A 20,254-nucleotide genomic window follows, 5' to 3' on the forward strand; every position below is an offset into this window, starting at 1 on the left:
TAGAATAGCCTTCAGCTAAGTCCATGGCTACGACCTAGCAAGGCGCCATTAACCATTTCTAGAGAGAGTCTCACTTGTATCATCAAGAATGCTGTATACAAATGATGGATTAAAGATAAGTATTCCAACAGCTACGTACTTTTCTTTATAGCACTCATTACGTATCCTGTTTCAGACTTAACGCAAGCCTGCGTGCATTTCGGCCTCGTCCATAAATTAGTGTACGTTGTGTTGGCTAATCTGCCGACACAACAGAATCAGTGATGTATCTCATTCCAAAGACGGACAAACAAGCTGTCAAGCAGGTAGTCATAATGTTTTAGCTCATCAGTGTATAGTACGATAACACTAAATCCTGTTTATTTGGATAGCTTTCGGTGCTCTTTCTTTCCATTTTCGAATGGCATCGTCTGTATAAACATTAAAAAGAGTAGGCAACGATATGAATTCTTGTCTTGACCCTTGTTTTATTAAAACCTTTTACCCTCTTTAATTCGCGGCGTCAAGAACAATGTAAGATCCACTACGCAGACACTTGATGCAGTTTATTAAATGATTTGGGTATCCACGTTCTGCAATAATTTTCCACTTACTCTACACATCAATCTGTCAAATGATTTTTCAAAATCTATGAAATCTGGGTAAGTTGGTAAATTAAATTACCTTCTTTGTATTATTTCTTGCACTGTAAATAAATTATTGCTGCATTACCTTACACTTATGAAGGCTCTATAAACAACAGATCTCTCATATTCTTTAAGCAGTTATTTAATACAGCTAAATATATTTTGTAGGCAGTGTTTAACAATATGAAACTTTCGTAATTTGAAGTTTTCCTGAAATCCCCCCCTCTTTTTTAACACTGGAGACATTTTTTGCTGTATAACTATGTTATGGAATTCTAGCTTTCAGTTAGCGGGTATTGGTCGGATGCATAAATAAAACAAAATCAGTAATCAAACACGTATAATCAGTTCTGTATTTATCCCATCAAGTCCTGGACGTTTTTTGCATTTTTGTCTTCTTCTTCTTCTTGTGGATTATCTGTGGCTGGCGCCGCATCTTCGCCCTTCTGTCTTGAGTTTCCTCAACGTTCATATTCCGTGTTTCCATTGCCTCCTCCACATCATTTTGCCATTTGCGTTGTGAGCGACCTCTTTCCTTCCACTGGGATTATTTCCACCGTGGTATGCTATTCGGTACAACTACCAAGTTCCACCAAGTTCATCCTATCCTCACGGCCAAACAACATAAGCTGTTTCAGTTCGACGTCGTCACAGATATCCCCATCCATTTCCACCATTTGTCGGATAGCGTCTTTCTTATTCTATACATCCTAGTACAGCTTGAGCTTCGCCTTAAGCAATCCACCTCAAGGCTGCTACATTCTGCACTGCAGGTTTATACATTCTCTTCTGATCTTTTTCTTTCTCAGAACAGAGTTAATTGCTCTTCTTACAGCTCCTTCTTTATTAAACCTACTTGTGATTTCATCATTACTTGCGCTCTGTTCATTAAATAATACCACATTTTGCCTTTTCCATACCGCCAATCACTTTTTCATCTACCTCCAAATTATTTACTTTTCCGTTCCAACGGGCAAACTACTCACACTTCTTCATGTTCATCTTCAGGCACTGCGCGAGGTGGTGCAGTGTTTAGCACACTGGACTCGCATTCGGGAGGATGACGGTTCAATTCTGTGTCCAGCCATCCCGATTTAGGTTTTCCTTGATCTCCCTAAATCACTTCAGGTAAATGCTGGGATGGTTCCTGTGAAAGACCACGGCCGACTTCCTTCTCCATCCTTCTCTAATCTGATGGGACCGATGACTTTGCTCTATGCTCCCCTCCACTGAATCAACCAACTAACCATAATCTTCAGGCCAGCCTTATTGTATTCGTCTTCAAGCTTGCATATCATATACCTCATACCATATTCTGCTAGTACAATCCTACTCTATTTCTTTTAGCTTTCCCACAATTTTTTTTTCAGTAAAATATTCTTCTAGGGATATTAAATGTGTTAACATAATCAGTTATATTTTCATAATGATTACTTGTCCATGGATTATTCTACAGATTCTTGTAATTTTCTATCCATTATTCCTGACATATTACATTTATTTGTTCTACATCGTATGTGTTTTAGTCTCTTAACATTGTTAAAGCAAAGAGCTCTCTGTCATAAACACCACATTCTGTCTCTGCTACAAATGTAACAACCATGATGGACCTTTCTTGTTAGTGATTCTGCTTTCTACTCATCGGTCTATGTCTTTCGCTTGCTTGATCACTGCAGCAAACACTCGTATAGTCTTTGTTTCTCTTAAACTATTTCTTTAATTTTTTCATTCCAAATTACAATTCTTTTCTCCTTTCGCCATGTAGTTTGCTTACTTACTGCTTCAACTGCTGTCTTATTTATGCAGTATTTGATGTTCCCGATTCCATCATTTTGTGTAGGTGAATGTACTAAATAATAATGCAATCTTTGGTGGTAGAGATCTGAAGCTGAAGGATCTTTTAAAAACTGTAATGTAAAATTGATTGATTTTTCTTTATCTGTAGGAGATGAGCCCACGAGTCTCCTTCACTATATTAGAAATGCTGTTTTGGCCATAACAAAAAATGGTCTCTGAAAATATCACACTGCGTGAAAATTTTAATGTGTTACACTAAGGAAAGAAACAATTCACTTACTAAAATATATAACTCATTTAGCTCATGTGTTGGTCCAAGTGTTTTTATGAATAGTTTTCTTTCGGAAGAACGTTTTAGTTACTATGATGTTAGTGTATGTAAAAAAACTTCTTCTCTCATTACCATTTGAATTTACAGTATATCCTCCATATCTCCCCACCACGCCTTTAATCCTGTTATTACCCACTCAGACATTCCAACCCTCACGTACATAAATCAAGTATGGTTCGTTTATTACCGCACACACAAGCAGGAGCTTTACGTAAACAATATCTGAGTCCTATATTCATCTCTTTTCAGACCAATGATCTGCAGTCACAGGTAGGTGACCTCGCTCTGTTTTCGACCTTAAAAGCGTTAATCACTCATTATGAAAAGTGCAGGGTGTAATTCTCTCCTTCCACTCTGACTCTGTTACCATGGCTATGCCCGTCTTCCCATTAATCTGTTTCTCAACGCCTGTATATAAAAACGTATAATGATGTAAATCTGTTGTTTCTCTTAATTTACTGGTTACAAACTGCAGATTGAAACAAAAGAAATTGAAAAAGGTAGGAAATTAAGGAGATGGGACTTTGATAAGTTGAAAGAACTAGAAGTTATTGAGAATTTTAGTGAGAGCAATAGGCATCGATTGACTGAAACAAGGGAAAGGAGTACAGTAGACGACGATTGGGTAGCTCTGAGAGATGAAATAGTGAAGGCAGCAGAGGATCATATAGATAAACAGAAAATGGTTACGAGAAATCCTTAGATATTACGGGATATAATGAATGTAATTGACTAAAGGAGATAATATAACAATGGAGCAAATGAGGCATGTGGAAAGGACTACAAACATCCAAAAAATGAGACTGACTGTAAGTGCAAAATGGCTAACCATGGATGGCTAAAGGACAAATGTAAGTATATAGACCCATATATAACTAGGGGAAAGATAGACACCGCCTACAGGAAAACTGTAGAGATATTTGGAGAAAAGAAGAGGAGCTGCATGGATATGAAGAGCTCAGATGGAAAACCAGTAATAAGCAAAGAAGAGAAAGCTGAAATTTGGAAGGAGTATAGAGGGTCTTTGCAGGGAAATTAGCTTGAAACATGTAAATGAAGGTCGGATAGAAGATACGATACCACGAGAAGAATTTGACAATGATCCGTATGGCATTTCCTCAGAGCTACTGATACTTCTGGGAAAGCCAGCCATGACAAAAACAAAACTCTTCCATCTGGTGTGCAAGATGCATGAGATAGGCGAAATACCCCCAGACTTCAAGAAGACCACAGACAACATTAATGGCTGCAAATGATCTCCAGGCAGAAGAACATAACTATTTCAAGTCAGTGATCGGTCCAGCTGGACTAAAAGGCCCAGTCTGCTCTATGTAAACACAGACCGCACCCGCCGCCAGCAAGCACAGTGTCTTGTAGACAAGTTGGTCTATGGCTTTATGGGATCTGCGCGACACTCAGGACTTACCATCAGCTCTTGCCAATTGAAATCCGTACTCATGTGGCCAGGATATGGTTTCCCAGTCGTCTAGGCTTCAGCCGGTCTGGCCAGGAACCCAGGGGAGGCGCTGCAGGCGACGTCGTGCTGTTGGCAAAAGCAGCCTGACCGGCCGTCTGCCGCCACAGCCCATCAACACCAAATTTCGCCTCGCCGTCCTAACAGATGCGTTCGCCGTACGTGACACACTGATTTCTGTGGTTATTTCATGCACTGTAGCTTGTCTGTCAGCACTGACAACTCTACACAAACGTGGCTGCTCTCGGTCGTTAAGTGAAGCCCTTCGGCCACTGCGTCCTTCGTGCTGAGAGGTAGTGCCCGAAATTTGGTATTCTCGGGACACTTTTGACGCTGTGGGTGTTGGGATATTGAATTCCCTAATGATTTCGGTACGTGGATTGTCACATGCGTCTAGCTGCAACTACCATCTGCCGTCAGGGTCCGTTAATTTCCCGCGTGCGGTTATAATCACGTCGGAATCCTTTTCACACGAATGAGTACAAATGACAGCTACAGCAGCTGTACCTCGTGTATGCGATCCTATCGACATCTGTTTATGTGCATGCCGCTATACCATCACTTCTGACACCTCTTAATGAGTAGATTATGAAAAAATATTAAATTTCTATATACGGCGAATAATTGTGCGAAATATTGAAAATGAAATTTTTGTTGCCACTGGAGTCCGCTATGTAGAGAACCTGGAAGTGGTACAGTGTTCTGGGATAGCGGTAGAATAATGTATGCAATTCTAATCGTAATCAGAAAAATAAAAATTTTTCCTAAAGTAAATGTCTGATACCACAGTACCAGTTTTACAGGCTTGTGTGTCGATAGTAATGCTTGTGGAGTCAAAGCATTCATCTGACCTGACAAGGAAGAGTAGCAGACAATTCAAACTTCCAAAATTAGAAAAAAAAAAGAGAGAAGGTCGTTGGGAAATGAAATAAGGAATTCCATTTCGCTAGCAAACCACGCTAACCTGGCAGCGGCGAATTATACTCCAACAGCTGACACAAGCTGCAAAACAGGAAGAGCAGAAGGACAGGGTCGCACAGATACGATGGACGAGGAGTGGGGGAGAGATGGTATCGGCGGTGGACAAGCGCGCAGTTCACAGGGACCGCTTTGTGGCATCTGGCGGCGCAATTACAAAAGAGCAGGACAGCCGGGGGGGACAGACAGTGCAGGGTGGCAGCACTGCGACCGGGACAGCGCAGAACGGAGGTGGAGGCGGAGGCAGAGGCAGGCGTAGAGAGGTAGAGAGACGCGCCGGCTCCAAGCATGGGGCCCGGAGCGCTGCTGATGTTGGCGGCGGCGGCGGCGGTGGCGGGCATCACCAGCGCCAACATCGCCCTCGCCGTGAGTACCCGCCCTGCTTCTTCTCTGCGTCAACCGCTCAAACGACGGCATTTTTCCCCGTGGAATTTCAGACGACCTCCCCCTCTTACGGCTCATCACTGCGGTTCTACGTGACTACCACTACTGGAGCTTTTCCAAACTGTGATCAGTCCCACATGCAGTTGGGAGGAGGTTGAGGACGCACCACCCTCCCCCTCCTTCCCCCCCCCCCCTCCGAAAAAGTTTGGGCTTGAACTGAGTACAATGAAAAAGCCGAAGAAACTGGTACACCTGCCTAATATCGTGCGCGGCTCCTACCAGCACACAGAAGTGTTGCAACACGACGTGGCATGGACTCTATCAGCGTCTGAAGTAGTGCTGGAGGGAATTGACACCACGAATCCCGCGGGGCTGTCCATAAATCCGTAACAGTACGAGGGGGTGGAGATCTCTTCCGAACAGCACATTGCAAGATATCCCAGATACGCTCGATAATGATCATGTCTGGGGAGGAGTTCGGTGGCCAGCGGAAGTGTTTAAATTCAGAAGAGTGTTCCTGGAGATACTCTGTAGCAATTCTGGACGTAGGGGGTGTCGCATTGTCCTACTGGAATTGCTCAAGTCGGTCGGAATGCACAATGGACGTGAATGGATGCAGGTGATCAGATAGGATACTTACGTACTTGTCACGTGTCAGGGGTCCAATATCACTCCAATTACACACAGCCCACACAATTACAGAGCCTCCACCAGCTTGAACAGTCCCCTGCTGACATGCAGGGCCCACAGATTCTTGAGGTTGTCTCCATACCTGTGCACGTCCATCCGCTCGATACAATTTGAAACGAGACACTTCCAACCTGTCAGCATGTTTCCACTCATCAACATTCCAGTCTCGGTGATGATGGGCCCAGGCAAGGTGTAAAGCTTTGTGTCGTGCAACCATCGAGGGTACACGATGTTTCGTTCAATGGTTCGCACGATGACGTTGACAGCCCAGCACTGAAATCTGCAGCATTTTGCGGAAGTTATACTTCTGTCACGTTGAACGATTCTCTTCAGTTATCTTTGGTCCCATTCCTGCAGCATCTTTTCCTGGCCACGACAATGGCGGAGTTTAGATGTTTTACTGCAATTCCGATATTCACTGAACACTCGTGAAATGGTCATACGGGAAAATCCCTACTTCATCGTTGTCTCTGAGCCGCTGTGTCCCGTCGCTCGTGCGCCGACTACAACGTCACGTTCAAACTCACTTAAATCTTCATAGCCTGCCACTGTAGCAGCAGTAACCCATCTGACAACCGCGCCAGACACTCGTTTTCGCAGCGACCGCAGCGCCGTATTCTGCCTGTTTACAAATCTCTGTATTCGAATACGCATGCCTACACCTTTTATACTCGGGTACGTGATTTTGTTTTTGAACTCGACACTTGCAGCTTCTCCTGTCCTTTTATTGTCTTTGACTGCCACACGAAACTGGTCGACGAGTGACTGACTGCGACCCATTTGGTGTACATAGGTCGAGAATTTTCTCGAATTCTCGGCGAGATCTTTCGCTAACGTGTGACAGCGGAAGATTTTGTACGCTTCACGCTTCGATCTTTTTCAAAATCCATAAATTTCTTTCTAACTTTTGCCGGTCGACATTTGCACCTCCTTTTCTGAACCGAGAGTTCAACAATCTCTGCTTCTTCAGTATTTTCCGAATTTTCTCATAAAACCAGGATTGAGCTTTGTTTCCCGCCCTTGATACATTTACTAGGCAAATAATACTCCAGAGTGTTATCTACAGTGAGTTTAAAACTTGCAATAATTCGTATGCTTCAATAATATTTGAACTAAATGTTGTCTATTCACTATTTAAGTAGGGAGCTAGTAGCCGCTTACCTGGTCTTTCCAGCATAATTTGTACCCCAGTCTTTCTGTTGAGTTTACAAACTTCGATAACAATCAAAGCTATGTTGACATCATTGTCACTAATCTCTATTTCTAAACTTACACTGTCGTTAAGCTCAGGCCTGTCTGTAACTCCAAGGTCTAAAATAATTTCATTGCGTGTGGGTTGTAGAAATGTGTGAATTCCTAAGGGACCAAACTGCTGAGGTCATCGGTCCCTAGACTTACACACTACTTAAACTAACTTATTCTACGAACTAAGAACAAGGGAGAGGACTCGAACCTCCGGCAGGAGGGGCTGCGCAATCCGTGACATGGCCCCTCGAACCGCGCAGCCACTCCACGCGGCTGGGTTATACAACTAGCTGTTGAAGACCGTCTTCACAAAACGTTCAAAATGGTTCAAATGGCTCTGAGCACTATGGGTCTTAACATCTGAGGTCATCGGTCCCCTAAAACTTAGAACTACTTAAATCTAACTAACGACACACACATCCACGCCCGAGGCAGGATTTGAACCTGCGACCTTAGCGGTCGCGCGGTTCCGGGCTGTAGCGCCTAGAACCGCTCGGCCACTCCAGCCGGCTCACAAAACGTATTCAGTCACTACACTGCGCAACAGAATTAAAGGACCGCTTTTACGGAACCCCGTAACTGTCTCCGACTGCAAGGCATAAGTTTCAAATGTGGCCCAGAGGTGCCTACAGCCTTCCTGAGTAATGGTGGAGAAGCGTCGACCCTGCGATATTGCCTTCGACCTCCGCGACGCTTTCAACTGCAGGCTGTCGACACATGCGAAGAAAAAGTCAGACCTCATCCACGTCTACAACTACACGGATACTCTGTAAATAACATTTAAGTGCATGGCAGATTCTCTATTTTTCCAATCTCGTATAGCGCGCGGAAACAGTGAACACCTATATCGTTCCGTACGAGCTCATTTTACCATGGGGATCGTTCCTCTTTATGAAGGTCGGCGTCAACAAAATATTTTCGCATTCGGAGGAGAAAGTTGGTGATTTAAATTTCGTAAGAAGATTGCTCCACAACGTAAAACACCTGTGCTTTAATGATGTCCAGCGTAAATCCAGTATCATTTCAGTGACACTCTCATATTTCGCGATACTACAAAATTTGCTGCCCTTCTCTGAACTTTTTCAATGTACTCTGTCAAACCTATCTGGTAAGGATCCCACACTGCGCAGCAGTATTTTAAAGGAGGACGGACAAGCGTAGTGTAGCCAGTCTCCTTAGTAGATGTGTTACATTTCGTAAGTAAAACGCAGCCTTTCGTTAGCCTTCCCCACAACATAGTCTATGTGTACCTTTCAATTTAAGTTGTACGTAATTGTAATACCTAGGTATTTACTTGAATTTACGACCTTTAGATTAGACTGATTTATTGTGTAACCGTACTTTAAAGGATTTCTTTTAGCACTCATGTGGATGACCTCACACTTTTCGTCATTTAGGGCAACTGCCAATTTTCGCACCATACATATCTCTTTTCCAAACCGTTTCGCAATTTGTATTGATCTTCTGATGCGTTTACTAGTCGATAAATGACAGCGTCATCTGCAAACAACCTAAGACGGCTGCTGATATTAGCTCCCAAGTGGTTTATATAGATAAGGAATAGCAAATGTCCTGTAACACTACCTTGGGGAGCGCAAGAAATCAATTCCGTTTTTCTCGATGACTTTCCGTCAGTCACTACGAACTCTGACATCTCTGACAGGAAATCACGAATCCAGTCACATAACTGAGACAATATTCCATAAGCACGCAATTTCACAACAAACCGCGTGTGTGGTACGGTGTCAAAAGCCTTCCGGAAATCCAGAAATACGGAATCAGTTTGAAATCCCTTGTCAATAGCACTCAACACTTCGTGCGACGAAAGAGCTAGTTGTGTTTCAAAAGAACGATGTTTTCTAAATCCGTATTGACTATGTGTCAATACACTGTTTTCTTCGCGGTAATTCATTGCTCGAACACAATATACATTCCTAAATCCTGCTGCATATCGACGTTAATGATACGGGCCTGTAATTAACTACATTACTCCTACTACCTTTCTTGAATATTCGTGTGACCTGTGACGCGTAAAGGGGGCTAATGACGACACACTGGGACAAAATTTCGCCACAATTCTGTCCAACGCCACCGCCGAAGCGTCACGCTATAGGAAGGTCGTAACGGCTGGTCTTACCCCGAATTAACCCCTTCTTTTGGTGCCCCTGCGATGGAGATCAGAGCCGCGGCGTCCAATGTTGAAATCACGCGATTTTCTAAAGAGCGGCCGAGCATAACGTTTCAGACACGCCGCCGTTCAGAATCGAAATGAAAAGACCTCAGGGAGTGGCACAAAGAACGACAATGAACCCACCCCTTTCCTTGGGGCGTTAATTCCCACACATTTCGCGGTCGAAAACGACAGCTAGATATTCTCGACAAACTTCGACGCTACTGACACACTCGGACGTTTCAGTCCTTCTGTATGAACATTGTGGAGCTGCATCCCCTAAGGCGTGATCGCACCCCTTCGGACTGCAGTAGCATCGTAATTTTCGCTCGTGTCCAGGATGGAGATAAAAAGGCTGTTGGAAACGATTCAACGAAACTCGAACGTCATCCGAGGAAACAGAGGGTTGATACACTTTTTCAGTTCTACCCTTTTTTCAGTTCACGCCTTCCTGTGGCGTGATGACGAGGGGTATGAAATTGACACATGTGAGAATAAAATGACGTAGGGTCCCTCCAAGAGCCACCATTTCGGTAAAACGCTCAAAGCTGCCCGCCTACATATATTGAATAATCAGGAATGAGCCTTTGGAGAGAAACTCTGTCCGAACAGACCTTGGAGGGCCCAACGGAACCGACCGGCCGCCGTGTCATTCTCGGCCCCCAGGCCTCACTGAATGCAGATGCGGAGGGCGATGTGGTCAGCACACCGCTCTCCCGGCCGCGTGTCAGTTTACGAGACCGGAGCCTCTACTTCTCAGTCAAGCAGCTCCTCAGTTTGCCTCAGAAGGGCTGAGTGCACCCTGCTTGCCAAAAGCGCTCGGCAGACCGGATGGTCACCCATCCAAGTGCTAGCGCAGCCCGACAGCGCTTAACTTCGGGGATCGGTGTTACCACTGAACTCAGAGATGTGTCATCGGTTGCCTACCTGTAGGCACCTCACGCTGCATCACAAATTTCCTCGATGAAGATGCATTTTTAAAATTTTCGCTACATGTGCGCAGGTGCCACCGACGGTTTTGGAAAACTGCGGGGACTTCGAGGGATGCTTTACCGTTTTATCTTCAGCTGTATGAATGTCGCACCTCTGTGTGACCACACCAGAGGAGTATGTTAAACATTAGCATAAAAAGCCCTTGGCTCCTTCGGATCACGTTCGAATATCGCCGAATGTGGGTCCACCCTGTAAACAAGAGAGAAAATAGCGGTGGCACTGCACTAAAAAAGGGTGCGATTGCGTTTAATGGAGCTGCAGCGTTACAGAGTCCATGCAGAAGCATTGAAACGTCCGAGTGCGTCAGCACTGTCAGAGATAGTCAAGAATATCTAGCTGTCGTTTTCGACTGCGAAATGTCTAGAAAACAACGGCCCTGGGAAAGGGGTGGATTTATTGACGCCCTTTGTGCTACCTCCTTGAATTCTTCCCCTTTCCATTCTAAAAAATGGTTCAAATGGCTCTGAGCACTATGGGACTTAACATCTGTGGTCATCAGTCCCCTAGAACTTAGAACTACTTAAACCTAACTAACCTAAGGACAACACACACATCCATGCCCGAGGCAGCACTCGAACCTGCGACTGTAGCAGTCGCGCAGTTCCGGACTGAGCGCCTAGAACCGCTAGATCACCGCGGCCGGCCTTTCCATTCTAAGCGGCAGCGTGTCGGAAATGTTTCCCTGGATCAGTCATAAGAAAACCGCGTGATTTTAACGTTGGCCGTCGCGGTTGTGACCTCCATCGCAGGGGCCCAAAAAGAGGGGGCGATATGTTTTGGTTTGTGGTTTTGTTTTGCTTTAGGGAGTAAAAAAACAACTGGGGTCATACGCGCCCAGGTCAGAACTTTAGAACACGAAGACAAAGAGGAGTTAAAAAACGACATAAGAGAAGACAGCTAAAACGTGCACGTTGAGAAATGGCTAAAAAAGACATCATACAGAAACGGACGTCGAAAAACTAAAAATTAAGTGGCCTTCGCCATATTGCTTTGGCAGTCAAAAAGTAAAACGCGGCCACCAGCCAGCGCGTCATTGGCTAACACGGCCGATCACTCAGACGGCAAACCCAAGCGGGAACGTAAACGCTTAAAAAATGGGGATTCCGTCAGGAAATGGCGTTCAAAGTGCAAAGTGGTCGGGTAGCGCCACTTATCCAATGACGACGGCTAAAAAGTCAGTGCCCAATACTCAGCCTAGTTAAAATGACCTCCTCCCGGCGGGAGGACCGAGAGAAGGCCGTCGAAGCCGCTGGGAGAGGCTTAAGCCGGAGCTTATTCCCGTGAAGAGAGGACCATTGGAGATGTCAAAGGGACACCACCTCTTGACAGACGGCAACACAGCCATCATCGGAGGGAATACAGGAACTAGCGGGCTGAGGTACGAGGACTGCAGCTTTGGCAGCAGCGTCAGCAGCCTTGTTTGCTGGCAGAGCGATGTGGCCAGGGACCCACATAGACATCACACTGGTTCCACCAAGAGTGAGCGAGTGACATTCTTCCTGGACCTGCTGCGCTAAGGGACGGCTGGTGTACAGCGCACGTAGACTTTGAAGGGCGCTGAGAGAGTCTGAGCAGAGGACACAACTGAAAAGTCTGTGTCGCCGGATGTACTCCGCGGCCCGATACAGGCCGAAGAGCTCTGCTGTAAATACCGAGCAGAGTGCCGGAAGCCGATATCGAAAGACACGCATGTCGATCACGTCAGTCCGAGAGCCGTAAGTGTTTACGGGCTGTGACGTCTTTCTCATCTTGTGACACGCCCGCGGCTGCGTTGGAAAGCGTTATGGTGGAGTTTGTCGCCGGTGTGACACCTTTAACCGACTTTACAAGTCACATGAACTTCTGCTGAGATCTGGCCGTTCTTTCGCCCGTGTCGATACCTCGCTGTTGGAAGCGTCGTCGAGCCAGAAGGAGACTTCGGAGGGCGGCCCACTTCTGCACCACTACAGAGGAAGATTGTACGCACCTTTGAACAACATTTCAAGCATGTACATTGCAGTCAGAAACATTTACGGGGTTCCGAAAAAGTAACTTCTAATCGTGTTGCGCGGTATAGTTCCTAAGACTCTCTGCCCATACCACCTACAATGAATGTGTACGTTGTAGAGTAAATACGTTTCCGAATAATATTCTGCGCTACCGTGCATACACTTTCTTTGATCATTCTACTGCTATTACGGCGGAATCGGATGGCTGGTAAAAAACATCCAATGACTAACTGGAGTGCATTTCAGCCAATTAATTGCGTCCAAATGACTTCGCAGAAAGACTCACCTTCGACCACTATTGAGAAAAAGTTTTTATAGATTGGATCGTACAGGGTGTAACAAAAATGCATAGCACAAATCACAGGACACATTCTGTGTGGTCCTGCCCACTCGTCTATTATAGGCTGCCCAAAGGATGCTGCTTTCTCGGATTGCTATACAACAATTCGGCAACGGCCTTGCCGCAGTGGATACGCCGGTTCCCGTCAGGTCACCCAAGTTAAGCGCTGTCGGCCGGGCCGCCGTGCGCTGTTGCCATCTTTCGGGGTTCACTCAGCCCTCGCGATGCCAACTGAGGAGCTACTCGACCGAATAGCAGCGGCTCCGCTCAAAGAAAACCATCATAACGAGCGGGAGAGCGGTGTGCTGACCACACGCCCCTCCCGTCTGCATCCTCAGCTGAGTATGACACGGCGGTCGGATGGTCCCGACGGGCCACTTGTGGCCTGGAGACGGGGTGCTGCTGTGGTTTGTACAACAATTCAAGCAAAACACGTTAATAGTTTTTATTACAATAAAGAAGATTGACAATACTTAACTCTCTATTACAAGTACGTGTCGCAGGCGATGGGCTACACGCTTTACACAATGTGCGTGTAAGCTATTGATACGAGGCACTTGTCTCAGTACAACAGTTAGGGTGGCGACTCTGCTGCTGTGCTGGTACTGCGCGGCCGAGGCTGGCAGGAGCGGCGCTTGTATTCTCCTGTTGTAGAGGCCGCTCCTGTCGTGGTGCGGTCCTAGTCAGCGAGCTCGACGTCCTCTCACTGGCTTCTCTGCTCCTGCGTTCTTCACCCTGATGCCGGCGCTTGTGGTTACGCCCCAACACATTCCTCACACGTAGGTGATGAAATTGTTTTTGTTTGAACATGAGTCTGGAAACGCCTTGTTTCCATATTACTACTCATTAAGACGGGAAACACAAATGGACAGAACGAACAACCATACTACATGCAATTCACGGGAGATGTTCAATATGCCCCTGATGCATTGTCATAGTGAATCTCGGACCCGCTGATATACCGATGGAATATTGCATGTGGTCCTTCAGCCTTCCATAATATGGGCACAGAGGCTCTTGAACGTCTTCTACTGCGGTTCCATACACAAGAGCTTTCAAATGTCACCACAAATAACATTCGATTGGGCTTAGGTCTGGAGAGCGTGGAGTCCAGGCAACTGTCCATCTCTACCTATCCAATGAAAGACGTTATGTAGAGGCCGACCGATACTAACACTAAAGTGAGGAGATGCTCCATTGGGCATTGAGTACACGTTTCGTTGCACAGCTAAAGTCACATTTGCTAACAGATCAGGTAAAACATTCTCTGCGAAATTATGGTAACTTTGTCTGTTGAGCCTGGGTGGAAGAAATTTAGACCCTACCAAACAGTCACGAACAACGTCGGCCCAAACACTGACAGAAAATCTGTGTTGACGACTTGCTTCAACACTTTCGTGAAGACAGACGTCTGTCCATACGTGCCGATTGTGAAAATTTACAGTCTGATCTCGATGAAAAGACGCCTCACCTGCGATCAGCACCGTTGCACTAAAACTAGGGTTTACAATTTATTGAATAAACCAATCGCAGGAGAGCACCTGTGCGGGAAAATGAGCTGCTGATAGCGCCTGCACACGCTGTGAGTGGCACAGATACACGTCGAGTGACATTATACTGAGTGCACTACCCGAAAATTACCTCGAGCAATTAAACAGAGAACCGACTCGTGGAGATAACATCTTGGACCTACCGATAACAAACAGACCCGAACTTTTCGACTCTGTAAGTGCAGAACAGCGAATCAGTGATCATGAGGCCGTTGCAGCATCCCTGAATATGGAAGTAAATAGGAATATAAAAAAAAGGGAGGAAGGTTTATCTGTTTAGCAAGAGTAATAGGAAGCAGATTTCAGACTACCTAACAGATCAAAACGAAAATTTCTGTTCCGACACTGACAATGTTGAGTGTTTATGGAAAAAGTTCAAGGCAATCGTAAAATGCGTTTTAGACAGGTACGTGCCGAGTAAAACTGTGAGGGACGGGAAAAACCCACCGTGGTTCAACAAAAAAGTTAGGAAACTACTGCGGAACCAAAGAGAGCTTTACTGCAAGTTTAAACGCAGCCAAAACCTCAGACAAACAGAAGCTAAACGATGTCAAAGTTAGCGTAAGGAGGGCAATGCGTGAAGTGTTCAGTGAATTCGAAAGTAAAATTCTATGTACCGACTTGGCTGAAAATCCTAGGAAGTTCTGGTCTTACGTTAAATCAGTAAGTGGATCGAAACAGCATATCCAGACACTCCGGGATGATGATGGCATTGAAACAGAGGATGACACGCGTAAAGCTGAAATACTAAACACCTTTTTCCAAAGCTGTTTCACAGAGGAAGACCGCACTGCAGTTCCTTCTCTAAATCCTCGCACGAACGAAAAAATGGCTGACATCGAAATAAGTGTCCACGGAATAGAAAAGCAACTGAAATCACTCAACAGAGGAAAGTCCACTAGACCTAACGGGATACCAGTTCGATTCTACACAGAGTACGCGAAAGAATTTGCCCCCCTTGTAACGGCCGTGTACCGCAAGTCTCTAGATGAACGGAAGGTTCCAAATGATTGGAAAAGAGCACAGGTAGTCACAGTCTTCAAGAAGGTTCGTCGAGCAGATGCGCAAGACTATAGGCCTATATCTCTGACATCGATCTGTTGTAGAATTTTGGAACATGTTTTTTGCTCGCGTATCATGTCGTTTCTGTAAACCCAGAGTCTACTCTGTAGGAATCAACATGAATTCCGGAAGCAGTGATCGTGTGAGACCCAACTAGCTTTATTTGTTCATGAGACCCAGAAAATATTAGATACAGGCGCCCAGGTAGATGCTATTTTCCTTGACTTCCGGAAGGTGTTCGATACAGTTCCACACTGTCGCCTGATAAACAAAGTAAGAGCCTACGGAATGTCAGACCAGCTGTGTGGCTGGATTGAAGAGTTTTTAGCAAACAGAACACAGCATGTTGTTCTCAATGGAGAGACGTCCACAGACGTCAAAGTAATCTCTGGCGTGCCACAGGGGAGTGTTATGGGACCATTGCTTTTCACAATATATATAAATGACCTAGTAGATAGTGTCGGAAGTTGCATGCGACTTTTCGCGGATGATGCTGTAGTATACAGAGAAGTTGCAGCATTAGAAAATTGTAGCGAAATGGAGGAAGATCTACAGTGGACAGGCACTTGGTGCAGGGAGTGGCAACTGACCCTTAACATAGACAAATGTAATGTATTGCGAATACATAGAAAGAAGGATCCTTTATTGTACGGTTATATGATAGCGGAACAAACACTGGTAGCAGTTACTTCTGTAAAATATCTGGGAGTATGCGTGCGGAACGATTTGAAGTGGAATGATCATATAAAATTAATTGTTGGTAAGGCGGGTACCAGTTTGAGATTCATTGGGAGAGTCCTTAGAAAATGTAGTCCATCAACAAAGGAAGTGGCTTACAAAATACTCGTTCGGCCTATACTTGAGTATTGCTCATCAGTGTGGGATCTGTACCAGGTCAGGTTGACAGAGGAGATAGAAAAGATCCAAAGAAGAGCGCCGCGTTTAGTCACAGGGTTATTTGGTAAGCGTGACAGCGTTACTGAGATGTTTAGCAAACTCAAGTGGCAGACTCCGCAAGAGAGGCGCTCTACATCGCGGTGTAGCTTGCTGTCCAGGTTTCGAGAGGGTGCGTTTCTGGATGAGGTATCGAATATATTGCTTCCGCCTACTTATACCTTCCGAGGAGATCACGAATGTAAATTTAGAGAGGTTCGAGGGCGCACGGAGCCTTTCCGGCAGTCGTTCTTCCCGCAAACCGTACGCGAGTGGAGCAGGAAAGGGAGGCAATGACAGTGGCACGTAAAGTGCCCTCCGCCACACACCGTTGGGTGGCTTGCGGAGTGTAAATCTAGATGTAGATGTTCCTCGTGTCAGACTCTCCTGGCCGTCGTACAGTGCTAGAGCTACACGCCCTGTTCTGACGCTAGGGTCGCCGCCGACAGCCGCCTCCCGCTGCGGTGCCCTCTTCTTCCCAGGCCTCCCACGGTTGCGAGTACCAGGCCCGAACGCCCCACGCTCCCTGAGTCGACGATCAGGCGCTTCAAGCGTTTACCTGTCGGGGCACCTTCGTCCTGGAAATCTCTTCCCGTACAAGCACTGAGCACGGTCGCCATTGCCGTCAGCTGATCCGTACATCAAACGGGCATCTGACATCTCTGAACTTGTGTTCACTGCCACTGCACCAGCCACGTCCGTCATTAACTTAATAAAATGGTTGAAATGGCTCTAATCACTATGGGACTTAACATCTGACGTCATCAGTCCCCTAGAACTTAGAACTACTTAAACCTAACTAACCTAGGGACATCACACAACACCCAGTCATCACGAGGCAGAGAAAATCCTTGACCCCGCCGGGAATCGAACCCGGAACCCGGGCGTGGGAAGCGAGAACGCTACCGCACGACCACGAGTTGCGGACCTGCCCGAATAACTCGTTAAATATTTCGATGTTAATTTCCTATCTCTGAATTTTTTCGCTGAATTTTGGTACATCCTTTATTAGAAAAACATTTTAGTGAATTACTGTTACATTAAAGACTAGCTAACTCGCCAGTGCTTCGCAGTCGCTAAATATACGTATCCTACTCCGGAAATTTTGTCCGGAGCCAAATTTGCTACTTCGATCTCTTTGGAGGTATGGCGCTCTAAAGTGTAATAACTCATATATAATACGAAAGTAACAGACTCATTTGTTTTAGGTTTTGGATTTTGTTTTTAAGTTTGTTGTAAATTCTTCTTCAGAAAACAATTACAAAACTGCAGAATACACCAAATTTCTCGTTTGTTTGTGACACTGCGTGGTAAGTAACAGTATGAAGTAGTTCTCTTAACTACTGATTCATGAAAGGGCAAAATAAACTGATCATGTTAAAAACTTGTCTGGTTATTTAAATATGCCTTGCTGTCTTACCTAAACCGACCACAATGAGGAGAACAAAAGAGCCCATTTATACAGCACATCTATTCTATTATACAGGGTGATCCTTTGCAGTGGGACTCCTCACATACCAGGGATAAAAAAAGTCTCTCACAAAATTTCGTCCGGCGAGTACATTCGGCAGAAAAAGGACGTTAAAGAGTGGCAATCTGGCAACACTATAGCCATATGTCTAGTAACTACCTCTAACAGCAAATGTTACTTGTGCTGAGCACTTCGTGTGCCGGCACAGTAGTTTAGCGTGTTCGGTCAGAGAGCTGGTTTGCCTCTGTAATGAAAAAAAACTGAATGAAGGGCCCAACAACGAATTTGAACCGATGTCATGTGATTTCCGAAACGACCAAACACAACGAGCAACAACGAACAAAATGAAAAAAAGGAAAAACGTGCAGTGCACAGAGTGTTGGGTTAGCGTGCAGGAGGTTGGGGGTTCAACCCTGGGTTGGGGCGCATTTTTTTATTTGATAATTTCATTCTGACATTTCATACTGTAAAATATACCGTTTCTTATGTCGCATGTATCTTAAATTTACAACATTTTCTACTGCTCAACTCAACATACACGTGGTTAGACAAATAAGAAATAAACAGTTGAAACAATTAATGAGACCATGGTGATAACACATAGAAACAATAACCGACTTTAGACATTATCTGCAAAGCATGTTGCTAGTCCTACTGGTAACGTAAGGCCCTAACGAAATGTAATGGGTCTGAACGAGGCAAGAATAATAGTTGGTGCTAATCAATGTGACCACTAGAGTAAGGTACAAACAAAACAGATTTCGCGTCTAGTATATGAAGTAGTGCGAATAAATTCGAGCCCACGAGATAGGAAAGGCTTCTTTCAAAGCTGACCAATCTTCCATTTCTACGCTTGTACAGTAGTATGTAAGTGCAAATGTTTTCCAGAGGACCCGTTGCAATCGCTGTTGACGATTAAGTTGCAAGATACCGTACCACCTGGACTACATTTACCAAATAAAAAACATATGTTTGAACCCAGGATCGAACCCTCGACCTTCTGCATGCTAAACCAAAACACTATCCACTGCACCTTTTTTTTAATTTTTGTAACCATATCTATGTATTTAAAAATATTAACAACGATACATTTAAAATAAAATAAAACATTTCATTCTATTAACCTATTTCTAGAGTTGGTTAACATTACTGTCGTTTTATAGGTTTTCGTTTGTATATATGTTTCGTTTTTCGTGTTTCCCTTATTGTTGTTCCTTGAACCATTTTACATGGCCATTTGTCGTCTTTTTTGTTTGGGTAAAACATTGCAGGACAGGCATAATAATTTATACGTAGCATCGACACATTGATTTTGAGTTCAAATTTCTGTATGTCATGCACTTGTGATGCCACATTCAGACTGTGTATTCTGGTTTGATCTCTTCCGCTAGTTTGCACTGTTATGTGGGACAGTATGAGGGAAAACATCAGCATGATAGATGGAGCAGAAGTGGAAGGAAATTTTTTTGCATGTGCTACAGGCTATATATAAATTGAAGAAGAAAGAAAAAAATTATGTCATATTATATAAGAGAAGCAGAAAGGAAAGTGTGAGTAAACAATATAAATTTTATAGGGCACGTAGTAAAGGAAATCATTCAAAAAAATTATGAGTAGTTGGCACGTTCCACTAAGTAATGCTTGTATCCTAGACAATATAGTGCAAATAATGAGGAAAAAAATCTCAGTTAGTACTACTGGGCATACGTTTGACACTGATTTGACTGCGAGCATGACAGACGACTGGTGAGAAGCACTTTGTATCACTGATTTCACTAAGAAGAAACACTATATACTACTATACTTCAGTATTTGAGGCGAGAGCAGAAAGCACTTTATCTTTTCTGTTGCACTCAATCACTGTCAGTGCACGCGCTCTTCTCGTGGTGAGTGTGGTGAGTGTAGTGAGGTGGCTGGTGGCGGTGCTGAGGGCCACAGGCCGGGGAGGACTCTGGCGGTCGCTGTCTGCTGTGGAGTCTTCAGGAAGTTTGTGAAGTTCTCGCGGTAGAGCCCGTGCTGCTGGGCCGTCTCGTTCTCCTCCCAGAGGTCCACCAGGAAGGCCAGCTACGACGGCGTGTGCTGTCACGGCGAGGGTCCAGACAGCCGCCAGTCGCTCGGGTCGTGGAAGTGGGTTGCAGCCTGGGGCGGTGATCGCCTGCACTGTTTTGCTTCCCGGCGCCGTTCTGCCGACGTGGGCCACCGTCTGCTGGCACGCTTCCCAT

General features: G+C 45.1%; 1 protein-coding gene across 1 annotated transcript in view; it reads left to right on the forward strand.

Annotated features, from left to right (window-relative positions):
• The first annotated feature begins 5,403 nt into the window (after positions 1-5,403).
• The window catches only part of LOC126427085 (uncharacterized), a 104,091-nt gene continuing 89,240 nt past the window's right edge, over positions 5,404-20,254 (forward strand). The window contains exon 1 of the mRNA XM_050089262.1: positions 5,404-5,572. Coding sequence (XP_049945219.1) covers positions 5,495-5,572 — 78 coding nt within the window. The 5' untranslated portion in view covers positions 5,404-5,494. The remainder of the gene's footprint in view (positions 5,573-20,254) is intronic.

The sequence above is a fragment of the Schistocerca serialis genome, chromosome 11 (assembly GCF_023864345.2).
Source record: "Schistocerca serialis cubense isolate TAMUIC-IGC-003099 chromosome 11, iqSchSeri2.2, whole genome shotgun sequence".
Taxonomy (NCBI): domain Eukaryota; kingdom Metazoa; phylum Arthropoda; class Insecta; order Orthoptera; family Acrididae; genus Schistocerca; species Schistocerca serialis.